The sequence below is a fragment of the Fundulus heteroclitus genome, chromosome 19, assembly GCF_011125445.2.
Source record: "Fundulus heteroclitus isolate FHET01 chromosome 19, MU-UCD_Fhet_4.1, whole genome shotgun sequence".
In the NCBI taxonomy this organism is placed as follows: domain Eukaryota; kingdom Metazoa; phylum Chordata; class Actinopteri; order Cyprinodontiformes; family Fundulidae; genus Fundulus; species Fundulus heteroclitus.
The window spans coordinates 10,215,086-10,241,496 of NC_046379.1; the positions used below are offsets into that span (position 1 = coordinate 10,215,086).

The 26,411-nt window shown below is 40.3% G+C and overlaps 1 protein-coding gene across 1 annotated transcript; it reads left to right on the forward strand.

The window, feature by feature from the left end:
- The first annotated feature begins 522 nt into the window (after window positions 1-522).
- On the forward strand, window positions 523-24,654 carry LOC105917082 (intraflagellar transport protein 43 homolog A). The gene is made up of 9 exons (XM_012851781.3): window positions 523-582; window positions 2,075-2,173; window positions 8,182-8,252; window positions 11,360-11,395; window positions 11,988-12,034; window positions 21,422-21,494; window positions 23,451-23,526; window positions 23,649-23,711; window positions 23,970-24,654. Exons 1-9 carry the CDS (start codon window positions 538-540, stop codon window positions 24,075-24,077), a joined length of 618 nt encoding a protein of 205 aa, XP_012707235.2. The 5' UTR covers window positions 523-537; the 3' UTR covers window positions 24,078-24,654.
- The last annotated feature ends 1,757 nt before the right edge of the window (window positions 24,655-26,411 follow it).

The window sequence follows — 26,411 nt, forward strand, 5'->3', positions numbered from 1 at the left end:
AGGTAGTTTGTGTTCTCTGTTTTCTGCAGATTACTACAGTAGCATGATCAAGAAGTGGTTCTGTTTTGTTGTATGCATCTGCTTGTTAATAACAAGCACATTTAAAATAATATCAAAGTTATTGTACAACAATGACAACTTCCAGCGTCTTTTAGATTGGTGCAGAAAAGGGAGCTGCAAAGTACCACTGTTTACATAGTCTGCACCAAAAAAAATTATGCGACACTGACATCTGGTGGATAAACCGAGAAACTGCATGCATAATTTGAGACGAGGAAGACAACTTTTTTTTTGTTTTAATTTATGGATATAGAATTAACTGTTTTTGAAATATATGTCTAAATAAATTCAAGCATGTAGCATGTTTTCACCCAAAGGTAGGCATCCCATGCACAGAAGAAAGCTAAAATGATCAAAAGACATAGCCAGTGCCTCTTGGCTGAGCGAGGGCAGCCGTTACGATGGTGACCGTTGCTACGTGACGCTCATGCTTACGGAAGAAGCGACACCAGGGCAGCGGTAGCTTTGAGGAGAGAGATGGACGATAACTTACAGCTCGAAGAAGGTGGAACGACAAAGATTGTAAGCGTACTGTTTTGAATCTTAAACGGCGCCTTGAATGAAACACGAGTTGAGTAACACTAGTTCTTTAGCGCTGTTTCACAATTGTTATGCAGTTTTTTTAAGGTTTCGGTGAGGGGCTACGGTTAGCCTTTTAGCTAGCCTAAGCCTATAGTGTTTGTCAGTGGAGCATAGCCAGCTGCTGTTAAAGACGCGCTAACCTCCAACTATTTTTGAACAAAGACTACCGACAGATTTGTCAAATTGTCCCATTGCCGTTAGCTTTGTGGTTAGCCATCCACGTCGTTTCTTTACACTGTAGCTTGCACTTAGCTTGTCAGAGAGTTGTCCCTTGTCTCCACTGAGACTGAGATTTTTCAGTACCATTTAAGTGATTAATAGGTCAGCTTCACTAAGCCACATACATATATAAAATATGTAAATGGTTCATGGTATCAGGATCTCTTAGACAACAACAACAAACGTAGGAAAGATGTTAATATATACAATCTGACGCATTTGTTATAAATCGCTGATTATTCCCCAAACTAGGGCAAATGTTTATGAAATGATTAGTTATGTATTTTAATAGAACGTATCAAATGCATATGTTCATAAACTAATAGGGCCTGATGCAATATGGAAAGTCAGGAAATGTGTGTCACCAACCACATTCCCAATGTTTTTGTTTCAATGTTCCATTCAAAGACTGACATCTGTACAAATCTGCAGTATATACAATAAACTTCTGTATTTATGTATTATTTAAACTGGACAAAAACTAGATTGGGAACTCAAATTTTGAGCACAAAAAATATGTCATTTAGGCATGAAAGCTATGCAGGAACAATGATATAATCTGCCAAAAGAGGGGTCTAATCATACAGGTGGTCCTAATGTTAAGGCCACTTGAATCATTGCTTCAGGATCTGGTTTATATTTTATCATTTTGTTGCATTGTAAACATGTGTGAATTTGTGAGAATTTAACTTATCTGTTTTTCAAACAGTGTTCTGCATCATTATTACCAGTTTTTGGTCATGTCCCCTAAAACGCCTGTAGATATAAGGTCTTCATTGGTATGACTGACCAGAGAAGCCCTATATCTTAAGAACAGTAATGAGATTTTTAAGATGGATTTCCAGGGAAATGTTCTGTGCATTCTTTTACACACTAGCAAACACATAGGCGACTTTCATTTTCAAAGACTTATTTTTTTCAGCTGACCTAATTATTATAATTATTATATTAATTATAGTGTCAATAAGTGTTTTACTCCTTTACATGACACTTGTTTTCTAAGACTTTACATCAACTCTTTGAAATGAATTGTTCCTGTTAATTTTCAAATGAGCATTAACCATGATGTAAATGTTTCTGTGCAAGTAGCCACTGTGTTTTGTATTAAGCTGTTGTTGTATTATATGTTATTTAAAATAATAATATTTTAACTGACTTTAATACAGAGTAAACTGTCTATTTAAAAAAAAAAGAAGTAACTTACATTTCACAGATTGCCAAATCTGGCCGAAGAGCCCGCTTACCAGCCAATCAGTCATTTGAAGAACTCCGACCTGCACGGAAGTCGTCCACTTCTGCTTCATTAGGAGAAGTGAGTGATCTTTAAATATCCATCTGAATGTTATAATTTCTCTTTACATTACACGTTATAAAATTGTATTTTGGTTTTGCCACATGCATGGATTTTAGGATGATGATGATGATAATGATGAGGTGGGTACTGTTAATTTGCATGGCTTCTGCTCTAGTGTTTCCACATATACAGTCAATTTTCCAACCTTTTTTTTTCTTTACTTGTTTGCTTCATGTTAGTTGTCTATCTTCTATCTGCAACATAGTGGCTGCCTCGCATACAACAACACATGCTGTCCAAAAACTAAAGGGGTTTTAATGGCGTACCTATTTATGCAGCTGATGCTCACTATTTTCTGCTTCAACAAGTTTTAAAGCATAATGTGTGTTTAGTCATTATTCCAAAACACTCGAAAAGGCAGTTTTTTTTACTGTTATTTCCTCTGTTATCTGAGTGTGATTAGATTTTAGCACTTTTTAAGTGCTAAAATGTGGATTTATAGTCCTTGTAATTGAGAAGGACTGACTATATCATCTTTGTGAATAAAGTTTTAACTCTGGATAGCTCAACATACTGAGCCTTACATTCTTTTGCTAATTGGCGAAGTCACAACCACAAAGTTCAATGTGTTTTATTTATTTATATTATTTTATCTAACATAACAAGATATCACATAATTGAGAAGTGGTAGAAAAATAAGAAGTGGTTTGAATCCCCCCCCCCCCCCCCCCCCCCCCCCCACAAAAAAAAACATCTGAAAAGTGTGGCACGCATTTGTGTTCACCCCCCTGAAGTCAATACTTAATATAACCACAATTTTAATGCAATTACAGCTGAAAGTCCTTTGGGGTAAGTCTCTACCACCTTTGGGGATCTACTGACTTTTTTTGCTTAATCCTTTTAGCATAATCCCTAACCCTTAGGGTAACTGTCCTTGAACCCAAACCCCAATCTCAAGTCTTTTCATCTAACTGAGTTTCTTTCAGGATTTCCACGGATTTAGCTTCATTGATCCTCTCTTTCTATATCTGTGGTTCCACGAGGGCTGATTTTGAATTTGTCCAGTGGCGTCAGAGTAAAGGGGGCTGATTACTAATGCACGCCGCACTTTTCAGACTTTTATGTGTCCGATATTTTGAAAGCAATGTATAATTTTCCTCACAACTCCCAATTATTCACTGTTTTGTGTTTGTCCGTCACATAAAATCCCAGTTATACACATTGTAGCTTGTGGTTGTAATGTGGCAAAATGTAAAACCTTTAAGACCACGAGTACTTTTGAAATCAACAAATAGGTCCTTAAATAATTAAATGTGGCTCCTGAAAGACAATAAAAAACTCCCTTTTCTTTCACTGGCATTTTTGGAATGAGCCACGTCTCCATCTCTGGCAAGCTGCAAACCAGCCAACATTCCCGAAGTGAAAAAAACCCAGCAACGCTCTTGCTTTTGGCTATTATTCCCAAATTAGGTAAACTTCCCTAATATATGAACCCATATTCTCGTGCCCTCCATGACCCATTGTCCACATTCAATACATTTTTCTGGAGGGTTGTAGAATGTTTTTTTTTTCTTTGCCCTGTTTGGTTATCAACCCTGTCTTCTTCTGCTTTAAATACCCCATTGATTGGTCGCATGCCTGACATCCCTTAAGGCAAAGATGTTTTTTTTGTGCTCTGAAGGTTTGTGCACAAGGTCCTTGACCCGGAGACCTCGAGAGAAATCCCAAATTAGAAAGCCCAAAGGCTGAGGTAATTGTCCAAACTGGCCGGCGTGCTTCATTACAACCGCGAGGTTCATATTTGGTCGTCATGAATTGCAGGCACAGATTTGTTTTGTTTCTCAGGACACTTATAGCCTCTCCGTTTTTGTTGAGTGAGATGCCAGAAGAAGATCCCTTGCAAGGGAACCTGAACTTATTATCTAGTACCTCATGGAAATGATTAATTGTCGGACAGACACATAAAATATCGAGCAACAAAGGGATTTCTCATCACTTGGAGAAATTCTGCAATCTCTGCTAGAAAGCCGCAGTTGTCATTTTAATAATTTCTGTTCTTTTTAAAGAGACAGTTACTAATTACACAAAGTTAAGGGCGCTCGTTTAGCCTCGGCTTCCTGATTTAATGGTAATATGCAGTAGAATAGAGTGGGTTCCCCCTCCCTCTGCCCTGCTTAATGGTGACATTTAGATTTATAAATGGCTTTTGCTAAAGGAACCAGCTATAAATGATTATTTCCTCTTTCATCATACATGGAGGAAATTTGTCAATAACACTGTTCTCTGCGGACCCAATACAGTAACGAGAAGTGTTGTGCTTTTGTTCTGATTTGTTTTCTACTGCCCACCCATGTGTGTTTTAAAGGAAATCATTCATTCAAGTCTTGTTCTCGGGGTCTGGCTCTTACGATCATAATGCATTCTCAGTTTATTATTGAAGCAAATGGAGAGACCTGCTTTTTCCCCTGTCTGAATCTAGTCTGTTCTCATGCTTTGCTTACTACGTTCCAATAAAACAAGTAGACGATAACTTTACTTATGGAGGTGACTCTTTCCTGTAAATGCTGATGTGTTAAGTTTATAGGAGGTTCTTGGTAGCATAGCTCCTAGATGGTAAGAAGGTAACATTGGTTAAAATGGTCAGAAAACTTGTGCCAAGACATTTACTGCGATTGCTGTATCCATAAAGGAGCTACAGTACGTATGCAGTTCCTAGAAACTTATTTATACCGTATGAACCTTTTTACATTTTGTAGCTTTATAAATCACACAATTCTTTGCATTTTAGTTGGATTTTATATGGCAAACTCAAAATAGTGAAGTGGTCGGACAAAAATCCGTAAAGTGAGGCATGAATTTGTTGTCAGCCCACCCGAGTCAAAACTTTGTCAAAACACCTTGAGCTGCAAGTCTTTAGTGGCGTAACTCCGCCAGCTTTGCACATCTAAAGACCAGAAACTGCATCTGGAGAATGCACATTCTTTGCAACATAACTAACGCTTGATCAGTTTGGATGGAGATAATTGGTGAACATTACCTGTCAAGTTTGGATTTAAGATCTATGCTTTGACTGTACCTTTCTTGCGAAATAATACGCTTTGATACAAAATGTTGCTTTGCAGCCCTGGCTGTACGTTTAGTTTCATTGTCTTGCTGGAAGGAGAACCTCCTCATGTGTCTTTTCCAGCGTTCAAGTGATTTATTTTTTATTTTTTTAAAGGATTGCCTTGTATTTGACTGGATCCATCTTCCCATCAGTCCCTGTTCTCTCTGAAGAAAAACACCCCTTCAGCATGATGCTACCACTGCCACCATGTTTCACGGTGGGGATGGTGTATTCATCGCGATGTGAAGTGTTGGTTTTCTGCCTTAGATGGGCGTTTTGCTTGTAAGCCAAAAAGTTAAATCCCAGTCCTATCTGACCAAAGGACTCTCAATCTCATGTGGAGTACATCTCTTTCATGGATGGTAGCGAACTTTAAATGAGCCTTTTTACAGTTTTCTTTGAACAATTATTATCTTCTTGCCACGCTACAATAAAGGCCAGATTTGCCTTTACCATGGGTCTCTGGGCTGCATTTCTGGTTAATGCTTTGAGTTGGTCAGTTTCTTAGTTTTTCAGTTCCGACTAATTTTTTTACGTTTTCAGATGTGAAGAACAGTGCTCTGTTAAATCTTGCAATATTGTTTTGTAGCCTAACCCTGCTTTAAAGGAGATATCATGCTTTTAAATCCTTCATTTTCAAATCATTCAGTTGTGGTCTATATAAAATGGAAGTGCAATGGTATGGTGTGAATTCCTTGGTGTTGTTGCTCCACGTTCCTCTTCTGAGGTTCATCTGAGAGCAACTCGTTTTGGTGGTGTCTCTTTAAAAGCAAAGGAGGCCCTTCACACCGCGCCCTCTTCAGGTCGCAGAGCAGTCGTCTTCACCCTGTGGGGCCATTTTTGTAGTATGCTGGGGGACGGTGTAATGAACTGTGGGTTAATACACCCAACAACCAAACATTTTTAATTTATCTACTTGTAGCTTCTTCATCCTTGAGCTTGGACTACAAAACCACAGTGGAAAAAATGACAGATTCACAAAATTGGTAAAGTGGAAGTCCGTGACTCTGTTTTTAGCAGCTCCGTGGATAATACTGTGACATTATTGTTCAAAAAACATTTTAATTTAAATCAATTTTATTTATATAGCGCCAATTCACAACGCATGTCATCTCAAGGCACGTTACAAAGTCAAATTCAATCAAATCATACAGATTGGTCAAAAAAGTTTCCTATCTAAGGAAAACCAGCAGATTGTATCAAGTCTTGACAAGCAGCATTCGCTCCTCCTGAAAGAGCATAGAACCACAGTGGACAGTGGTCGTGATTGTTGATGGCTTTGCAGCAATCCCTCATACTGAGCTTGCATGAAGTGACAGTGGAGAGGAAAACTCCCCTTTAACAGGAACACTGCAAAAACGGAGCTAGAAATAAGTTAAAAGTTCTTAAAATGAGCGTGTTTGTCCTTGATTTGAGCAGGTAAATAAGATGATTTGCAAATGGAATTAGATTTTTGCACTTAAAATAGGAACAACTCATCTCCATAATCTTATTTCAAGTGCAGGATGTCTAATTATCTTATTTTAGGGGTCAAAATACTCATTCCATTGGCATATAATCCGATTTACTTGCTCAAATCATAGATAAACACAATAACTTTAAGAACATTTGACTTATTTTTAGACCCATTTTTGCAGTGAAGGAAAAGCCTCCAGCAGAACCAGGCTCAGTGTGAACGGTCATCTGCAAAAACCGACTGGGGGTTAGAGAAGACAGAGCAGAGATGCAACAACTGAGACAAAAATCACAGAAGCACACATTGATCCAGGAATCCTTTCTATGTTATATGGTGATAACAGGTGATCTGTCTCCCCTGGATGATGTCACAGCTAACAGGATGCCAGACCAGGTGTACCTAAAATAAAGAGGAAAATGACAGAGAACAAAAACTAAAAAAATTTAATTAACAGCAAAAAATGTAAATTGGAGAACTCAGCAGAGTGAGAGAAATAGACCCTGGTGTCCTCCAGCAGCCTAAGCATAAACATAATAGAAAGATGAAACGGCTTGAAAAGTCTTACCTAAAAAGAAGATGCAGTATTTGGACAGACTACGCTGTAATTTTCTCCACTCCTTGAGACTCCAAGTACATAATTAAATGTATTTAAGGGTAAAAAAGGTGGATTTTGCATGACATTTCCCCTTTAAACTCCCCTGACCTGTCTGCTGTGTTCTTTGGACTTTATGATGCTGTTTGTTCAACAATGCTCTCTAACAAACCCCTGAGGCCTTCACAAAGTAGCTCTATTTAAACCAGAACTAATCTGGAATCTGTTGATGTTATATTGAAAGACGCTGAATATAAATGCATGTCACACCTTTTACATTTTTTTTATATCTTTAAAGATTTTGGAAAACGTACCAAAGTGTGAAGAAGTTAACGCACTGCAAAAAAAGAACCAAAAGTAAGAAACATTTTCTTGAAATTAGTGTATTTTACCTTGTTTTGAGCAGTTAACTACGACTATTTGCCAATGGAATGAGCATATTTACCCCTAAAATAAGATTATTAGACACCTTTCACGTGAAATAAGATAATGGAGATGGATCGTTCCTATTTTTAGTGCGAAAAAATCTTATTCCATTGGCAAATGGTCTTATTTACCTGCTTAAATTAAGGAAAAATACACTAATTTCAAGAAATTTTTACTTACATTTGGTTCCCTTTTTGCAGTGCGGGTTTAAAAGCCTCACAGGCGGTTCTCTTTGTGTCTGCATTTGCTTATTTCTTTACAAAGATGAAGCACACGATGTTGCCTCCCGAGCTCTAGTACAGACAAGTGTTGCTGTAACTCAAAAAAAAAAAAACCCTGCAGTCACGATGACACTGTCCTTTCCATGTAGGGTTAATCTATCCTGTATGTGAGCTAATAGAAGTTCAATAAATCTGTTTGCTATTAAGGTGTTTTTCTTGCTGCAGGGCCCGCCTTCTAAACCGGCCCGGCGGCAGGGTGGCTGGGCAGAGGAAAGCTCCGGATCTGGTTCTGCCAAGTATGTATCGCCACCTTTCCCCCCCCCCTCTCCTCCACTCTAAAGTGGCAGCAGCGGGGCCTGCGAGCTTGTGTTATGTGTTATTAATGAACTCTCATGCTGCTGAATGAGCTTATTTATCAGTGCATATTTGGCTCCCAGGCTGTGAATCAACAAGGTTAGAGGGAGCCTGTCTGAGCAGGCAACTCTCCATTCGTCTTCATCTGTGAGCAAGGCGGTAATTGACATGGTTAATGCATCAGCCACAGGAGGGCACTGTTAGTCAGCTAGCCACTTCATCACGGGGGTTCAAGTCACTTCATCACCCCGTACCACTGTACTCTGCTCTTTACGCACAGAGCACAACATAGAGAATTCATAAAAAAAAAATAATAATATTTGAAACAGATGGCAGGCGTTTGCTGGGAGGTTTGATCAGCAACTGGCAACGGCGTTCATGAGTGAACAGTTCGTCCTTCCTGCTGCTGCTGTGCTCCTTCTTCCTTTCGTCTCGGCGGAGACGAAAAGGACGCGGGACGAAGCGAACAGGCGGAGTCACTTTTGTTTATTTGCATAGTTTACTGCATCATTAGTGCGAGCAGGAAAAAAAAAAAACGCAAACTCAATAGATCTTTCCTTTCACACACCGAAGGTCAGCGTATGCAGCTCCACTTTTGCGTAACCCCTCTTGATTCCCCCGGTCTCAAAGTGATTCAAATACAGGAGGTGTAAAAAGGGGGCTTGCATGTGCATTGATCCTTTCTGAAACAAAGTAAGTAATGGTCCCCCCTGGAACCGACAAGGACTTTTCCTTTCAATGTCACCCCTCATGCTCAATCACCACTGCCCTCCTCCCACTAATCCCAGCGCAGAAATCCCGGGATTTGTCGATCTATCTCTTCTAATTGACACTAAATGATCTGTCAGTTTATTGATGAACCTTTGAAACCAGGTTGTCACAATATATTTTATCCCTAACAACTTTTTCCAGACAGTTTTACCATGTCTATCGCTTTGCCTTACATGAGTCTTAATCAAGCGGCCTGTAATGTGTCTTAAGTGTCGCCACCCCCCCTGCCCCCCCTCCTCCAGACAGGACACAGTCCAAGGGCAGCCAGGTAGGCTCGATCAGCTCATCTCCGCTTTGCCTGGTTGGTCTCTTGTCCATTTATTGTCGCTGCCGTGCTGCCAGACAGCTTCCAAAAGATGGAAAATGTTTGCACTGGGCTGCACAACTGCTCACCAGGTTTCTGATCATTTTAATTTATTATTGAGATTTTTTTTTTCTCCTTCCGATTAGTCTGTTTTCTAAAAAATAAAAAGTTAATTTCGTATTAAAAGAATTCGTTTGCGTATTAGAGGAGATCAAACTGAAATCTGTTTAAGGTGACAAATCAAAATATGAACTCAAGCTGATGCACAAGTTCCTCAATAAAAAAACATTTTTCCTCTTTTGCGGTTATTGTTGTCCAAATACTGATACTTGCTCATTTGAACAGGCATAGTTGATGCTAAATTTTATATTCAAATTATTTTAATTTCTTATAAGTCTTGAGGGCCAGTGACTTAAGAGAAAGATGAAGGGAAAATTAAACAACCAGCAGGGGGCAGCTGTCAACAAGAAGAACTACCAAAATAAAAAAGAGAATTTCTTTTACATCTAAGAAACTGGGAGAAAAAAAAAGGTTTTATGTCCATGCAGTGCTTACTGTTTGTCTCATAAAGGAGTGTATGTTGATAATAGTGACAAATTGGAGTTTTGCTTTCAAACTGAACTGATTATAAAAACTATAAAAGGGTTTCTGCAGGAACTTATAAAGGCTGAAATATTGCTTAAAATAAAATGTTTAGGCCTTAAAAAGTTTTGCATTAGTCCAGATTTTTCAAATTGGATCTGCAGCTTCTCTCCTCAGGTTGTTGGTACAAAGTGCCTGCTGTGAAGAAAAAGAGACCTGGAGTCTCTGCTGTTAGGATGCTTAATAACATAAAACCTTTAAATGCTGTTGCCTGTATTATTGCATATTGCACTTTGTTGGTGCTGACTGATCAAACCTGGACTTTTTGTGGTGCAATGCTTGGGCTGTTTGAAGACTCCAATTTCATTTTCCCACTGGGGACAATAAATTTACCATTGAACATGAATCACATTACGTCTGAAATTTTTACATTGGTCATTCTTTACTTCTTCCATCATTAGTTTATTTTTTATTTCTTTTTTAATGTATTTTATTATCTTGTAAACTGCACTGGCAGCTTTTATTAGTTGTGCTTGTTATTGTTCTGGTGGATGAAATTTGATGTTGCCCAAACAGTCAACCTTTCCTGCAAGCCCTTGAAAGATTTGAGCTCCTAAAACTGGCTTTTTGTACTGTATTTAGGTAATCAAAATGAAATCATTGTTATGTTATTTATAAAATTTGCAAACTATTATTAACATTTTGTAACTCATCTAGGTCCTGAATTTAAATGATTACATTTACTTGAATGAAACTTGCAGAAGACCTCTTTTAGGTGAATTTAGCTTGAAGAAGACCTACATAATCCAGATGGTCACAAGTTTTGGAAATCAGTAGAGGCAAACAGAGAAGAGACTTATAATAAAATTAGGTGCAGATAAAGAACATTAAATAAGACTCATTTCACTATCTCGATTATGGCGTCAATTCAGATAATATTGGAACAGATAATTTCTCAAAGCACTTTTCAAGACCAGACCGGTTCATAACCGAAATACAGCATTTAATCAAATCAGTCCTGTACCGTATAATTGGGAAAGGGACTGAATTTAGTGCTTTTCTGGTTAGACTGGAGCCTCGTTAGGAAATTAAATTGAAAGGCAACGTAATGTAGATCTTAACTTGGTGTTAAGTGCTTTACCCAGGGCACGTCAACGGGTAACGGGAGGAAGCTGCAGTCGAAAACACATATTTCTGACTGCAAGGCGACTGCTCTGCCCACTGAGCCACGATCACCTCGATTGTGTAAACCGGTTCCAATACGCTTGCATACATTCCTATCAATACGCGTCTTTAAAAGAGTTGTCAGGTTGCTGTTAATATACAAACATACTCAGTGATTAAACTTCTTGTTTTAGGTGCATAAAACCTGTGCTCTCTTTTCACTTATAGGTCTTCTAGAAGGCGAACTGCTGAGGACTTGGAGGAGTAAGTTAACTCGGACTCTTGGAGCTCGTAATTAAATCTGACAGTTGTGTCAATAAGGTGTATTTGTGTTAAAAAAAAAAAAGTGAATTTCTAAATATCCTCCAAACATCACAGTGCACATTCGGAATGTTGCAAGAAAAGCTTGTTTTCCAAAAACAATCACTTTAAGTGATTATAAAAGCAGCATGACGGATTTGCAGTAACATTTATTGCTGTCTTCCTGTTGCTCCAGTTTCATACTCGCCTTCCTAATCATTGTGTGTCTTAGAATAGAGTGGGGTACGCGGCCGTGCATGTTTTACTCATCATTCCAGCCGGTTCTTGGTGCCTCAATGGCTGCTTTCAAACAGACTTCACTTAAAAACGATGGTGCTACCCTAAAGAAAATCTCTTATACTGTGGATTTGTCGCACAGTAATAATTACTTGGACAAATTTGTTGTCAACAGTTGACAGCAGAAAAAGAGCAAAAGCAGAGCCATCATCAAAACGATGTCTACCGACTCACTCTCTGTCTCCTTATGTTCTCACCAACAAGCTTGGTTTTGAAATCATTAAATAATTTATTCTCTCCTTACTTCCTGTTTCCACAGCCATCGCCTGCGACCACAAACTCCCCAAGGATCAGATGATGAAGGAGGTAAGAGCACCCTTGCCGTCCCCGCTCTTTGTGTCTCCTCGCGGGCAAAGAGGAGCGCTCCACTGTCTCACATTTGTCCTCTGAAAGTAGAGCAGATAAGCAGGGAGTCAGAGCATCACTTTTCACTGAGGCTCCTGCCATATTTCTTCCTGGTTGCAGCTTAAACTCATACGGTTAAAGTCTGTATTTTGGCCACTAAATGAGTGGCCAAGTATAGCAAGGGACAGGTTAAGTGGACACGAAATTTCAATTCAAGCTGCTGCTCAGAGTACTTAATAGTGATACATTTTAATAGACCTTAAATATTATTTTAAATCCATGTAAACCTGTTATGTAAAACTAGATTTTACATAACAGGTCTTCTTTAGCTGCCTAAATTAATGCATTATTGCAACAGCCAGGGCCAGCATGAGGTATAAGTGAAGCTTGTGTCTGCTTACTGGCCCCCGTGGGCCCCAAAGTCGTTCAACATTCTCAGAGCACTCATCAACAATTTCCTTTTTTCAGCCATGTAAAGAAAAACCTTCATTGCTCAATTTAGCAGTAGAGATGCACCGATCAGACTTTTCCTGACCGACACTAATTCCTGGTTTTCTTTGAAACCTCATTTGCAGATTTCGATTTTGACCATTTCTGATTTCCAGATTGTAATTTTTCTCTCTAAGGACTCTAACACGTAAAATAATACAAAACAATCCTGCAGGTTGTTTGATGACGGTATTAGTTTTGAATCCTACTGGAAACAAAGGAAAAACAAGAATAGGCCCATCTACGTCAAAGCATATCTCCCTAAGTTTTTTTTCTCATTTCTATTAAGGTTCAAAATAAAAGTCCCTCATTTTTTTGGTTGTGGCATTTTTAGGCTGAAAACTAAAAAGCTTTTGCAACTGAAGGTAATTTAAAAAACTGCTGTAAGTAAAGAAAGTTACTCATATTTTCAGCAGAAATGTACTAATGAAGCTCGGATAGAGACTTTGCAACCACAGTTAGTCATGAACACACACACACACATCCACACAGAGTACCAGACCGATGCAACTGAATACAAATGTTTTGGGATCACTTTTTGTCTGCGACCTTTGTGCTCTCTACAAACAAGTTAAGACTGAGGGGGGCATAATTTCAGAGAAGGGCTGCAGAAGATCATTCTGTTTTCGCTGTGCAAAGCAGCTTTTCGTGTAAGGTCAAATAGTCTCAGTGAAAACAGGTTAGTATGCGCTGCTCACTTCATAAACTGATCTAGATAAATTATCACATGGCAAATTAACATTTTTAATCCAGACCTTTGTTCCTATATGTATTGCTTTCATACAGTTTTGATTTTCTCAAATTCCACATTCCATTAAAACTAATATATAAATGTAAGTGGTTTTGATAAGGACTGAATACAAAATAAGATGTTTAAATATGTTTAAAATGAATTTAAATAATTTATTACAGTTTTATTTATGATTATATGAAACAACCAGTCAAGCAGTTATTCGTAAACTAAATTTCATACAGGTGGGTAGAACACAAAGTTCTCTAAAGATGTTAAAACAAGCAAACCAGCACACTAGAAATGTTCAAAAAGGACAACTTATAAAGACTGTGAAATTACAAAATGACGCAGGAGCTAAAGGAGTTTGTCCTTTAACCAGTGGGTTGTCGGTTCAATCCCCCACCCTGGCAGCCCTTAACTTAACAAAACCCCAAATCAAGCCCTTAATTTAACCTAATCCCAAATCAAGCCCTAAATATAACCTAATCAAAAGTCAAGCCCTAAACTTAACCTTGTCTCTGTTAATGTCAAGTTGTCATAACAAAGACATTTTAAACAATATCAACTTTGCTTTAATAGTGTCATAATTTACCGAATGACAATTAATGACAACAGTCCTAAACATTCATAAAGAGTCATCTATGTTCATAACAGGTGTTATGTCATGTTTATGACAGTGTAATGTCAGTCTTATGTACACCCCTTCAAATAAAGTGTAACCCAACAATAAGCCATGTTTGTTTCACGTGTGAGGAAGCTGCTTCAGACCAAATAAGAGGGATACAGTAGTTCCTAACCCTATACAAACAGGCCAGGAACAAGTTTACCAAGGAGATCAGCGCAGTTAAGAGAAGCTATAGTGAGAAGCTAAAAGCAGCTTCTCAGCTAATAACCAAACCACAGTCTGGGGAACCTTGAATAGCCATGCTGTGATGAACCCCTGACTGGCTAACCTGACCTCAATAGCTCTTTCTCTAGGTTTAAAAACCAGTGATTCACACCACACTTCCACCCAAAAAGACTTCCTGCACCCCCCCACCAACAACTCTACAACCACTACCTGCACTGTAGATCACAGAGGAAAATGTCAATAGGTTCCTTCAGCTTAAAAAAAACCAGGAAAGCCCCCAGGACCTGATGATGTTTCCCCTTCATGCCTGAGAGCTTGTGCTAACCATCTGGCCCCCATCGATCTTGATCAAGTCTCTGGAGCTGTGTGTGGTTCCCTCCTGTTTCAAACACTCCACCATCTTCCCAGTCCCTGAGAAAGATCATGGGGACTACAGGCTTGTTACCCTGATGTCTGTGGTCATGAAATCCTTTGAGCGACTGGCGTTGAAGCCTCCGAAAGAGATCACAGCCTCCCGGCTTGACCTGCAGTTTGGTTACTGTACAAACAAGTCCACATATAATGCAGTCAATTTGGGACTATACATCATCCTGCACCACCTCGACCACCAGGTACCTGGGTGAACATTTTCCCCCGCTCAAGAACCATCAGCACTGGCGCCTCTCAGGGGTGTGTTCTCTCCCCACTTCTCTTCTCTCTGCACACAAATGACGGTACCTCAGCTGGCCCGTCTGTCAGACTTCTGAAGTTTATAGATGACACCACTGTCATTGGTCTAAATCAGGACAGTGACACGGCTATATACAGACAGGAAGTGGATCGGCTGGGCCACTGGTATGGTCAGATGCACCTTGAGCTTCACCCGCTTAAGACCGTGGAGATGATAGTGGGGTTCCAGAGAAGAACTCCCTCCCAGACTGCCTCCCTTCAGCATCCTCAACAACACTGTCTGCTGTGGATCACTTCTAGCTCCCAGGAACCATCCCTACTCTGGACATGAGATGGTCCTCCACTCACACATGTACACTGTTCCTGCAGAAACTCAAGAAGTACAACCGTCCTCAAGAGCTGCTGGTCACCGGCTCCGCTACCATCATTTAGCCTGTCCTTCTTCATCCATCACTGTCTGGTTTGGCTCATCCACAAAACAGGACAGGTCCAATATGCATTGAACACTTATGGCTGCAGAGAGGAGCATCAGGGGTGACCTTCCCTCCGTCCAGGACTTACAGAGGTCTAGGGTCAGGAAAAGGGCAGCTAACATCTCTGCAGACCCCACACATCCTGCACACAAACCATATAGACCTTTACCTTCAGGGTTGGCGTTACAGAGCGCTATATGCAAAAACCAGCTGCCACATAGACAGCCGTTACCCCCAGGGTGTCTCTCTGATGAACATAATGAACTCCTCACAGCCTGAGTAGTCCGCTACTCTGCTGTGAAATCAAAATAAGTATATTTGTGTCCCTTTCTTTACATATTACAAGGAAGCCAATGAAGGGAAGCGAAAAATAGGGGAAAGATGATGTCTTGTTGATTTCATCAGAACTAAAAAAAATTAAATAAAGTACATAAATAAAATTGCAGTAAAATAAACAAATAATAAATACCACTGAATAAATAAGCTTTTAATTTGTTCTTACAAACATCAACTCTGTCTGCTGCTCTCAGGTTTTCATCAAGGCAGAAGTGAGGGTCAGAGCAGGGAAATTACCCCTCATTGTGTGTCAGTTCTCATTTTAAGTTCTAACGCAAGATCCTTTCCTGAAGACCAGAACGCTCTGGGTAGGGCTGTGTCCAAAAAGTCTGATTCTGAATAGATTCTCATATTAATTCCTAAAAATGTATTCATATAACCAAAGACTGATTTAAAAAATATCATTCTCCACTGTGAGAGCCGTATTTCCAGCTCGCACTCCTCTCTGGTAGGTACATTTTTAATGCCATATTTTTTAATTATGCACCAGGTTAGTGTCCAAATAGCAGCTGTAGATATCTCTGTCATCCTCTGTTTTCTACCCTGGAGCTGTTTGGGTATTCTGCCCTACAGCATATTTGTGAAACCAACAAAATTCAGGGAGAGGGTTTGGTCCATACAGCCGCCATTAACTACCATTATTTTATTAATTTGCTGCTGAATGTTGCTATAATGCAAATATGAATATGTTACATAACTACACAGTCTGGTAATTTAGCTACCAGCTGTAAAACATGTTTTTAATACCAGCAAAGAAAAGAAATCGATTCTAAATCTTGAGAATCGGAGATGAATTGATTTTTGAAATTGAATCGATGCCCAGCCCTAGGTCTGGAGACCCTGTATGAAAGAATCTTAAATGTTGTGTTTTCATTTGATGCATGCAAAAAATGCTCATAGTAAAATCTTTAAACCATCATTCTTTGTGCAATTATAAAACTTAAACATAAGTAATTATGTTTAATATAACTAATGCCTAAAACTACAGTAGTTTGCAGCTGTTCTGTATTTTTTCCGTATTTCCTGATGCTTTTTCGAAGGTATCAAAGCTGTTTTAAATTGCCTTTGACTGTTCTAGTTAAACAGTTTTACTGTTTTTAATGTTCTTTTTTGTTACTACATTCTATCCCTACTTGCTTTTATTCTATTTTCTATCTACATTTTATTATTTTGCTATATCTTAATCATGTAAAGCACTTTGTATTGTCTTGTACTGAATTGTGCTATATAAATAAATTTGCCTTGCCTTGCCTTGCCTAAATTAAATCAACACATTTCCGAATAACTGACCCATTAAAAGGCAAGTGCCTTCTAACACTGTATCGCTAATATGTTTTATATTAACCTAAATATATATCGTGAACAAACGGGTTAAAATGTCCAGTTGAGAGTTGAATACAAAGGTTTGTTTCTCTGGCCGTTTAAAGCCGGCAGAAAGATTATTACTCTGTGGAGGGAGACCTCTTAATACAGAGCTGGAGGCAGGGGCATTGGAAATTACAGTGCTGAGGGTTACTGAGATAGCCCCTGCAATCTTGATTATGTCCCACACCCTTATCCCTTATGTCCACTGGCTACAAGCGCAGAGAGAGACCCACAGAGAGAAGGCTTGCCCAGTCGACTGCTCCCAGCTCCCTATCAGCTGCCCTCACCACTTCCTGCTGGTCACTTAAAATAGCTCCAGTATCGCGGGCACACTCTTCTGTTTCATGTCTCGCTCTCACACTCTGATGTGTTGAATATCGCTCTACGAGCCTTTCAAAGGGAGCTCTGCCTAGGTAATCATATGACCGGACCCCTGTGTAGGTTACCGGAGCCCATGTGTCCAAAGTCGCTGACTGGCATTCATGAGCCGCTGCCGCTACGTCTATTATCCCCCGTTTGATATTTACAAGCTCCAGCGAGGAGACTGCATGCGGCTGACTAATAAGGCAGACAAAAGCCGCCTCGACGCGCGTCCAGCTGAGCGCAGTAAGGCGTGGTTATCCTCCTGATGGAGTTTGGTAGAAAACACCGGCTGCTTGACCTCCGGTAATACGCTGAATTTAAAAACCAATTTAAAACAGTTGTTCCCTGTTTTTCCCCTCTCAATAACAGACTTTGCATATAGACAGCATACGCCTCTATTATTCACACTGAACTCTCACGGTGTGTGTTAATGGTGCATTGCCAGGTGGAAGTCGGAAAGGGAGCGTGTGTGTGCACAGATAGACGGCCCAGGAAGCTGTTTGCAGAGCCGGACGGCGAAGCTTTTTGATGTCATTGCACTAAGACCATTAAATTTGATTGGGAGTCCAGGGGGGACGGATTCTGCTGAACGCTGTGCTTTGTAAATGAGAGGACAAAGTGTCACCGGGCCTCATGAATATGAAATACCCGTGCCTGCATTTATTTGGATATCAGAAACACAGATGAATCTTGTCAGCGGCTAAACGAGTGTGGCATTTTTAATTCGGTTTAATTAAAAAAAAAAGAGAGGAAGAAGTAAGTTATCAGCTGAAGGCCGGGGGGTTTGATTTCCAGTCAAACTTGATGGCTAATGTTTTGACCTAGTTGTCAGGATTCTTCATCCACCTGGGAGTTTTGTTGGGGATTAAACACTTTCCCTTCACGCCACCGAAGATCAATGGCTTGTTTTTTTGTAACCAAGTTTGTTTTCAGGGGTTATTTTGAAGAAATGGTGACACAGATGCCAAGATATTTCCTCACATCAGATTCAGACTTCCATCTCCTCACCTCTATTTAGCTCCTGTATCGACTTTCCCCTCAGGGTACAGTACTGTGGTTAGAGATTACTGACAAGCCTCTTCATGCAGTCCAGCTCTCTTTTTTCCCTGTCACTCAGTTCTTCTCTTTCTTGCATCCAGATGTTCTTTTTTTTAAGTCACTGGAAATACACTGCTGTGGTACTAATGAAGAACCTCAGAGTGCACCCAGTCCAGAAATGATTGCCTGATTGGGGTTACAGGATTTAGGTTCCTGCACTGTGATGAGGACGAGGAAATATATTTTTATTTTTATGGTAATGCCCATAAACGTCTTCAGACCAATTATCTGAGGCACCTGCCCTAGGAAATATATTCTTTTGCCACAGTAAAACTCCCAATCAAATTTCATCAAAACATTATGATCATTTTGAAAACAAATGGACTCAAGAAGATTACAAGAAATTCAATTCAATTTTATTTATATAGCACCAATTCATGAATCATGTCATCTCAAGGCACTTTACAAAGTCAAATTCAGTCATTGAAATCCATTTGGAAGGGAAATATGAACAGAAGGCAAAATAATTATTCACAGTTACCTAACTTGTTAGATAGTAGTACTTTTACTAATATAAAATAAAAGTTCAGGTCATTTGGAATGTTATATATGCATGTCCAAACGTGGAAGACAAGCAAAATGTCTGTTTTAACTCCAAATAGGAATATGACTTTATTAAAAAGATAATTATGTGTTAAAGAAGACCTGAGGGTGTTTTAAAACAAAAGTTCATTAGGCAAGCAGGTAACAAAATTAGTTTTTTCACAAGTCTAAGTCTTCTTAATTGTGTTTGGAATACATTGATATCAAAGTCAGAGTTTTAGATTGTGTTTGTGTTTAAGATCAAGTTAAAATGTCTTTAGTGGATCTCAAAAGTGATATAGAAAAAAACAAAAACTATGGTAGACAGATGTTCTGCTCAATGTGACTGAAAATCTCCAAAAATGTGTTATAGGGAAAAAGGTAAAGATTAAGAAATTTGAAGCGACCTTATTGTAGTAGTCTGCACCCCCTTATACAAATGAACCCCCTTTGATTCAGATCCTGCTTTCCGTTTTCTTGTGTGCTTTTATGCCATCAGTTTCCGTGAATCTGATGAAACTAAGTTAAAATCCAGCTGTCAGAGTAAGATTTTCCCACGTGAACAAGCAGCTCTTTGTACAACGGTATCAGCCAGGATAAAATAAAAGAAAACCCCAGCAATTTTATAGACAATGACACTGTCCCCAGACACCTACAGTAACACTGAAGGAGCTGCAGGGATTTTTGAATTGTACTGGCTGTATTCTACCCTCGGCAACAGTCCTGTATGTCTGCACCGAGGATGAAGGACAAAAGGTTTCTCTTCCAAAGAAAACATTCAGGCCCAACTGAGATCTCCAAAACTTTGTGGAAAAATTTGTTGTGGTCAAATGAAATCCAACTTGAACCCTTGTCCACAAATTGATAGGTGTGTTTCATACTGAGACAGCACAGTACATCACCTAAAGAATGCCTTCCCACATGGTAGAGGCAGTATCGTGCTCTGGGGTTTTCTTTCGTTTGAGATGGAGAGAATCATGAACAGTCGAAATTACCATTCAGTTTAGAACAAAAACCGGCAGGTGTGTGCTGGAAAAAACTGAAGATGAGGATGGGTTTTATTCCAGCATCATTCTGAGTTCAAACATGTCAAAATGAGCAACAGAATGACTCTGAAACACAGGACCAAAGGTGTCATTTATAGAAGAAAAACATGAAGTTGTTGTCAGCAGTAACTAAGCCAATACCCTTCTCCAGGATGGTGTCACAGCTAAACAGAACACAAGGCCAGATGTAACTTACATGAAGAGAAAACGAAAAGAGACTTACAGCAAATAATGCAAAATTGGAGAGTAGTACGAAAATGTAGTTGAATGAGAAAGCGGTCTTAATATCCAGCAGCAGCCATGGCCTATAGCAGCATACCACTCTAACTATAAGCTTTATTAAAAGGGAAAGTTTTAAGCCTGGTCTTAAAAGTAGACAGGGTGCCTGCCTCATTGACTAAAACTGGGAGCCTGATAGCTCAAGGATCTGCCTCCCATTCTACTTTTAGAGACTCTAAGAACCACCAGTAGACCTGCAGTCTGAGAGCAAAGTGCTCTGTTAGGAACATACGGGGTAATCAGAGCTCTGATTTATGATGGAGCTTGATTATTAAGGGGCTTTATATGTGAGAAGGACAATTTTAAATTCTAACCTTGATTTACTTGGGAACAAATTAATCAAAATATGATTCAACAAAGTACCAGTTAAAGGGTTTGGATATTCAACCAATTTGTTGCATCGTTTTCATTTTTTATTACATTGAGCTGAATTGTTGACTTGTTAAAGTTGGTCTCTCACAGTTTTTCTCTATTATTATTATCAAATGAGCTTATTTCCGCTTATATTTCGGTGCCTTCACATGTCAGTCTGAGCAAAGCTGTGAAAGTTTGCCCTGTCCTTCTTGGGAGTGAAGCCATCCCCTGTCCTGTTGTGTTCAGCCAATTAAAGCGGGTTCCCACTGTTTGAGCAGCGGGCTGGCGGCTCCTGGCACCGCGGCCCCTGCCAGGCCGCGCTGTGACTTCCGACCCCACACAGATGGGCCCACAAGCAAATACTTCTGCACATGGCTGGACGCAGCCCCAGTCGGAGTGGCAGAGTGGACACGGAGGTCGGCCGGCCGGCCATCGCAGGTCCTGGGGGTGGCCGGCGCTGACAGGGCCCAAATGCTAAGGTAGCGGGGGGTGCATTGTGGGGAGCCCCCGCCCAGCACCCCTAATCACAGCAGGATGAGCTGCCGCCTCGCCTTTTGAATATTCATGGCCGCCTGGCGATGACAGGGCAGCTCTTGTGAGGATGCAGGCAGCAAGAGAGACACAAGGAATCTCACAAACACACACCTCTGACAGGCTCACACGGGGGATACGCTGCCTTTAGATCAGTATTTTATATTCTTGTTGGATTATTTGCTGGAAGCTTAGAACCTCTCTATTTGTTACAGGATGCTTTCTGTTTTATGTTACCAGATATTCCAGTGATACCAGACCTAGAGGAAGTGCAGGAAGAAGATCTGACGACGCAAGTTGCTGCTCCACCAAGGTACAAAAGTTGTTTTAATCTTTAATGCTTTAATATCAAACCCATAATATTTGATATGAGTATTTCTGAGACTTTTACCTCTTTAATAATAATAATAATGATAGTACTCTCCTAAAAATAAAACCCTGCTGTGCCGAGCCAGGGTTTCTAGCTCTGTTGCCTCGCAGCACGAGTGTCCTGCGTTCAAACCCGGCCGAGGCCTTTCTGCATGGACTTTGGATGTTTTCTCCCCTGCTGATGCTCCAGTTTCCTTCCACAGTTCAAAATGAAGGCCAGTTTTAGTTGTCTTGAGATGTGCTCATGTCTCTGTTTTGCCCTTTGATTGACCTGTGCGGCCTAATCAGCGTGCATCCTGACCCTCACATTGACCCCTGGAGATGGACACCAGATGTTGCTAAAATGTTACACAATCTCTAAAATACACGCAAGATAAATTGTAATATAGTTTTTTTTTTCAATGGTAATTTTAGTCCTAAAAAGTCAGTATAGGTTTGAATAAATGAAAACCTGGTGTGGTGAATAGTTTAAGTTCTTTATTTCTTATTCCAATATATAAAAAACAAAATATCTGAATTTGTGAGAAACAATATTTTTCAAATTGATCTGTTTAAATGATTCACTTTATGTTTGATATATACATATATCTTTGCTTTCTATATTACTATTTCAGTTTTTGTCCACCTTGAGTTACTAGCACAAAAACACACCCTCAATTCAGAAGTAAATAAATAAATAAATAAATAAATTGCACTGCCTTTTTAATTGCCCCTTTTAAACTCTACTCAAGGTTCTTCACCAGCTTCTTTGATTTTTTTCTTTGATTTTTGTGAAATGAAGGCATCACTGTTCACAACGATTCTAAATTGTCTGTACGTACACAATTGAAATAATTTTATTTTCTCCGATTTGAAATGATCCAAGTTTGCCCAGATGGGAAAATAAATAAATAAAAACACCAAAAGTCACCCTCTAACACTCTACCGAATCAGAAATCCGATTCTCACTGTGTTGTTTTTGGATTTCTGTGGGAAAAATTTGACAAACCAGATAATAAACTCAATTGTTTTGCATTCAGATGTCCATGATGTCATGAAAACCGAAGGTAAATATGCAGAAAATGTAGTGGGAAAGGGCAGAATTTTGAAATTTAAAATGTTGCAACCCCGTGTTATACAATTACAACTTTTTAAATGCATGCATAACGTACCTCTTTTGCTTATAATTACTGTAAAATCTTAAGGTTTGTTATGATACAAAGAATTTGTTAAAAGGAGCCAAAAAAAAAGCCAGATTTTATAAACAGAGACAATTATTTCTAACCTGCTTCCCCCAGACAGGTGACCGAGGCAACCTCTGAACAGGACACTGGATCTGGTCTCTTAGAAGTTACCTGTCCTCTGTTCACCTTATTGCTGCGTGCCGACTTTTACGTAGCTGAAATAAGGCAATAATAGTTGGATATGATTTACGCATCTCCGTTCTCACCGTCCAGACTCTGATTTACAGGGCAGAGAGAGACCCGCCGACATGTGTCGACTGTGTAGCAGGGCTGTGACAGTGGTGGAGGTTATTAGGCTGGGGCTTGCTCTCTGTGCAAGATAATATCCACATTGAACTCATTGCAGGGGCAATGTAGCGTGTAATGTGCAGTAAGTAGGACTGGCATGCACTGCTAGGCCCCGGACACTTTGAGAGCCCCCCTACTTAATTCCAACCCACAGATAAGCAGCTGGGTTTCAATTTGAGGCGTTTAACACTTGGCAAGTGTCTCCCGTCTCTCTGCGGTGGCTGCTTGAAGACGTGGAGCCTGATTGTGCCCAAACTTTAGGGCTTATCCAGAGACACTCCTCAGATGTGTCCCGAGCGAAAGTTGAAAGCCTTAAAATCTTTCTGGATTAATTTAGTATAAAGTACATAAAAAAAAAGAAAATGTATTTCCTCCTTTGATTTTCTCAGGTGCCAGGTGAATCGAGTGATGACCTACAGCGATCTGGACAACGATCTAAAACATTTCTCTTCGTTCCAGACCTTAGTAAGTCAAGGGCATTTATTTTTATGCGTCTTTATCCCATTTACCCTTCTCTTCAAGGTGGACTTCCCGGTTTCGTATCGGTTTGTGCAAGCTAAGGGGGTTTTACTGCAATCTCTCCTCAGGACGGAGAGATCGACTTGAAGCTGCTCTCCAAGGTTTTAGCACCAGAGCACGAGTTCAAAGAGGTGAGTGAGATTTTAGTAAATATATCCTGTGGGCTCCCACTGAAGGCCTGTCCAGCTGTTTGTAGAGCATCTGGGGAGGTTGCCACTCTTGTCTCCCAGGTAATTAAGATTTATGATGTGTACATTAATACCCTGCGCTCTCCTTTCCTCTTTCTCCTTACTTTGCTCCCCCCCTGTTCCCTCTGCTCTCTTTCTTGGCTCGTCCGACGCTCTGAATCCTCTTTCCCCCCTCCGTTCTCGTCGACTTGTGCTCCGCAGGAGTATGTGATCTGGGACTGGGATCATCTGTTTGCAGAGGTGTCCTCAGAGCTTAAGACGGAGCAGGACCAAGGAGAGAGTCCGGAGCTGGGACACAAGGGACCGTGACATCGCTTCATTTAACTTCAGTTTCTTTGTACATAAAGTTATGAAAATAAATTCTTCCAGTGTTTTTTTTTTTTATATATTAAAAACCAGAGTTCCCTGTTACTCGCGCCAAATCTATGTTTTTGTGGTTGGTCTTTGTTTACTCTTTTGAGGTTTTTTTCTTCTGACTTGAGTGGCCTAAAGGCCATCGTTTGAAAGGAGCAGTTTCAGATAAAAAAAAAAAATGTCCTCTCTGTACGGGCAGCATTATCAACATCCAAACACAAGTCCAAGGTTGATAATCAGCTAAGCTCAAATCCAGTTGATTGTGTTCAAATTAACATTCCTCATTAAAGCCCACAACCTTATTGTTATTGACCGTGCCATTGACTTTATCTTGCAGCTCTTCGATAGTAGCAACCCCTTCTTCGCTATTATCTCAAATGCATAGAGCAGAGTTCCTATTGACACGCGGAGGATTAGCATACATTATACTTTTACTGAATTAAAAGGTATGGATGGAAGTCTGGAGCACGACGGCTGCAACTCTTTAAAGTGATGAACAAATCCTTTTTTTTTTTTTTTTCTCCCCAAGACATGTGGACAGAATTTGAAAGTAACAGTATCTATCTGCTAATAATAATATAAAATCCTTATTTTTCTTCCTCCTTTTCTTTGTCTGTTCTTCTTCCTTCTTCTTATTAAACACTTTGCCACCTCACTGTGAATCCCGTCTATGAGGAGATCCTTCAGAAACAAAGTGAAAGCAGAAGGAAGAACTTACAAATGGCTTCGTGAAGAAAACAACTTTCGCCCAAATGCTCCGGTATCATATGTGCGATAATGTATGTGTCAGCTAGCGCTGGCGTATCAGCATTCAGTTTTGCCTTTGGTTCATGTGTGTGAATATAGATGCCGGGCTCCAAAGTCCAGCCAGGTCCATTAGGGAAACAGCTGTAACATTTACAGATTGTGATTAGGTTTATTTCCGAGGCAGAGATCGGTCCCTTGACGTCCGGTGATGCTCAGAAAAGTCCTCAAGGACACACGGTGTACGCATCTCACAGCTCAATCCCTGGCCATCACAAACAGATCCAGATTTTCTTTTCATTCGGTGGGCCTTGAGTCAACTTCATCAACTCTAATGTCTGAGGATGAAGCTATCACGCAGGACATTTGTGCTCAGAATATTTCTGTCACAACATTTGAGCTCGGTGCGTCTCTGCTTCTCCGTCAGACAAACGCATCTTTCTTTTTTCTTTTTTTTTTTTTTTTTTAATAAACCGCCTCCACAATTGGCTTGTTTTGCCAGACTTAATGAATTCTGCCCATATGCCCAGAGCAGCTGCTATGTTGCCCCTTCCTCCTGCCCCCGCTGAGCTGCGAAGTGCCCATCCATGTAGAGACAACCTCTAGCTGTCTCTCCAGAGAAGGCTAAGCCTGCCACTCCTCCGCTGGCAGCCAGCCGGTGCCGTCTGAGGTGGACCGCGGACGGGCCGAGCACTCAGATTAGGGCCCGCCGATCACGGGTTGCGGCCCGCTTCGAGCGACTGGGCCAGGCGTCGGTGGATCAGAGAGAGGATTAGAGCGAGAAAGAGATCCAGAGACGCTGTTTGCCATGTGCCTGCATCCAGATTTCTCAAAGTGACCTCTCAGCTGCCTCGTCCTGCTGCTCTCCTCTCCTCCTTTATTCTCCGCATGTCTCTCGGCGTCTACAGCCCATCCTGATGCTGCAGCGAGGCAGAAAATGACCTCTCACTGTCGGGGTGCGGTGGATTCAATCACATCAAAACAGCAACAACAAAAGCGATTCTGGCGAGAGGGAGACCGTCGTGTCCTGAGGAAGCTTTGTGGTTGTGCCTTTTTTAAAAATGGAGGTGTGGTGACTCTGAGTCTGAGCCTTTATTTAGCTCTGCTCATATCCGCTCGTATTACATGAGCATCAACCGCGTTTAGGTTGGATTTCATTTCTTGACATTTAAAAAAAAAAAAAATAGTCATACAGTGCCTTGCAAAACTATTCACACCCCTTGAGCCCTTTCACTTTTTCAGGTTACAACTTCTGTTTGTTCTATCGGGATTTTATTTGAATAGCAAACACAAAAGAGCGCACAATTTTGAGATGGAAGAGAATTAATACATTGTTTTATAATGTGCTGCATACATATCCCCGCAGTATAAATCCAGGTGTTTTGTGAAGGCTTCACAGGGTTGTTTAGAGAACATTAGTGAACAAACAGCATCGTAAAGATGAAGGAACACAGCAGGCAGACCAGAGAGAAAGTGGGGAAGGAGTTCATAGCGGGTTAGGTTATAAAATAACATCTCAAGCTAAGAGTGCCGTTCAATCCATCA

What these genes read in the sequence shown, in the direction of transcription:
- LOC105917082 (XM_012851781.3), top strand. Translation starts at nt 538, where the DNA reads ATGGACGATAACTTACAGCTCGAAGAAGGTGGAACGACAAAGATT. An exon ending in AGGATCAGATGATGAAGGAG is followed by an intron (nt 12,035 to 21,421) that starts GTAAGAGCACCC and finishes TTATGTTACCAG; the next exon opens with ATATTCCAGTGATACCAGAC. An exon ending in CAAGTTGCTGCTCCACCAAG is followed by an intron (nt 21,495 to 23,450) that starts GTACAAAAGTTG and finishes TGATTTTCTCAG; the next exon opens with GTGCCAGGTGAATCGAGTGA.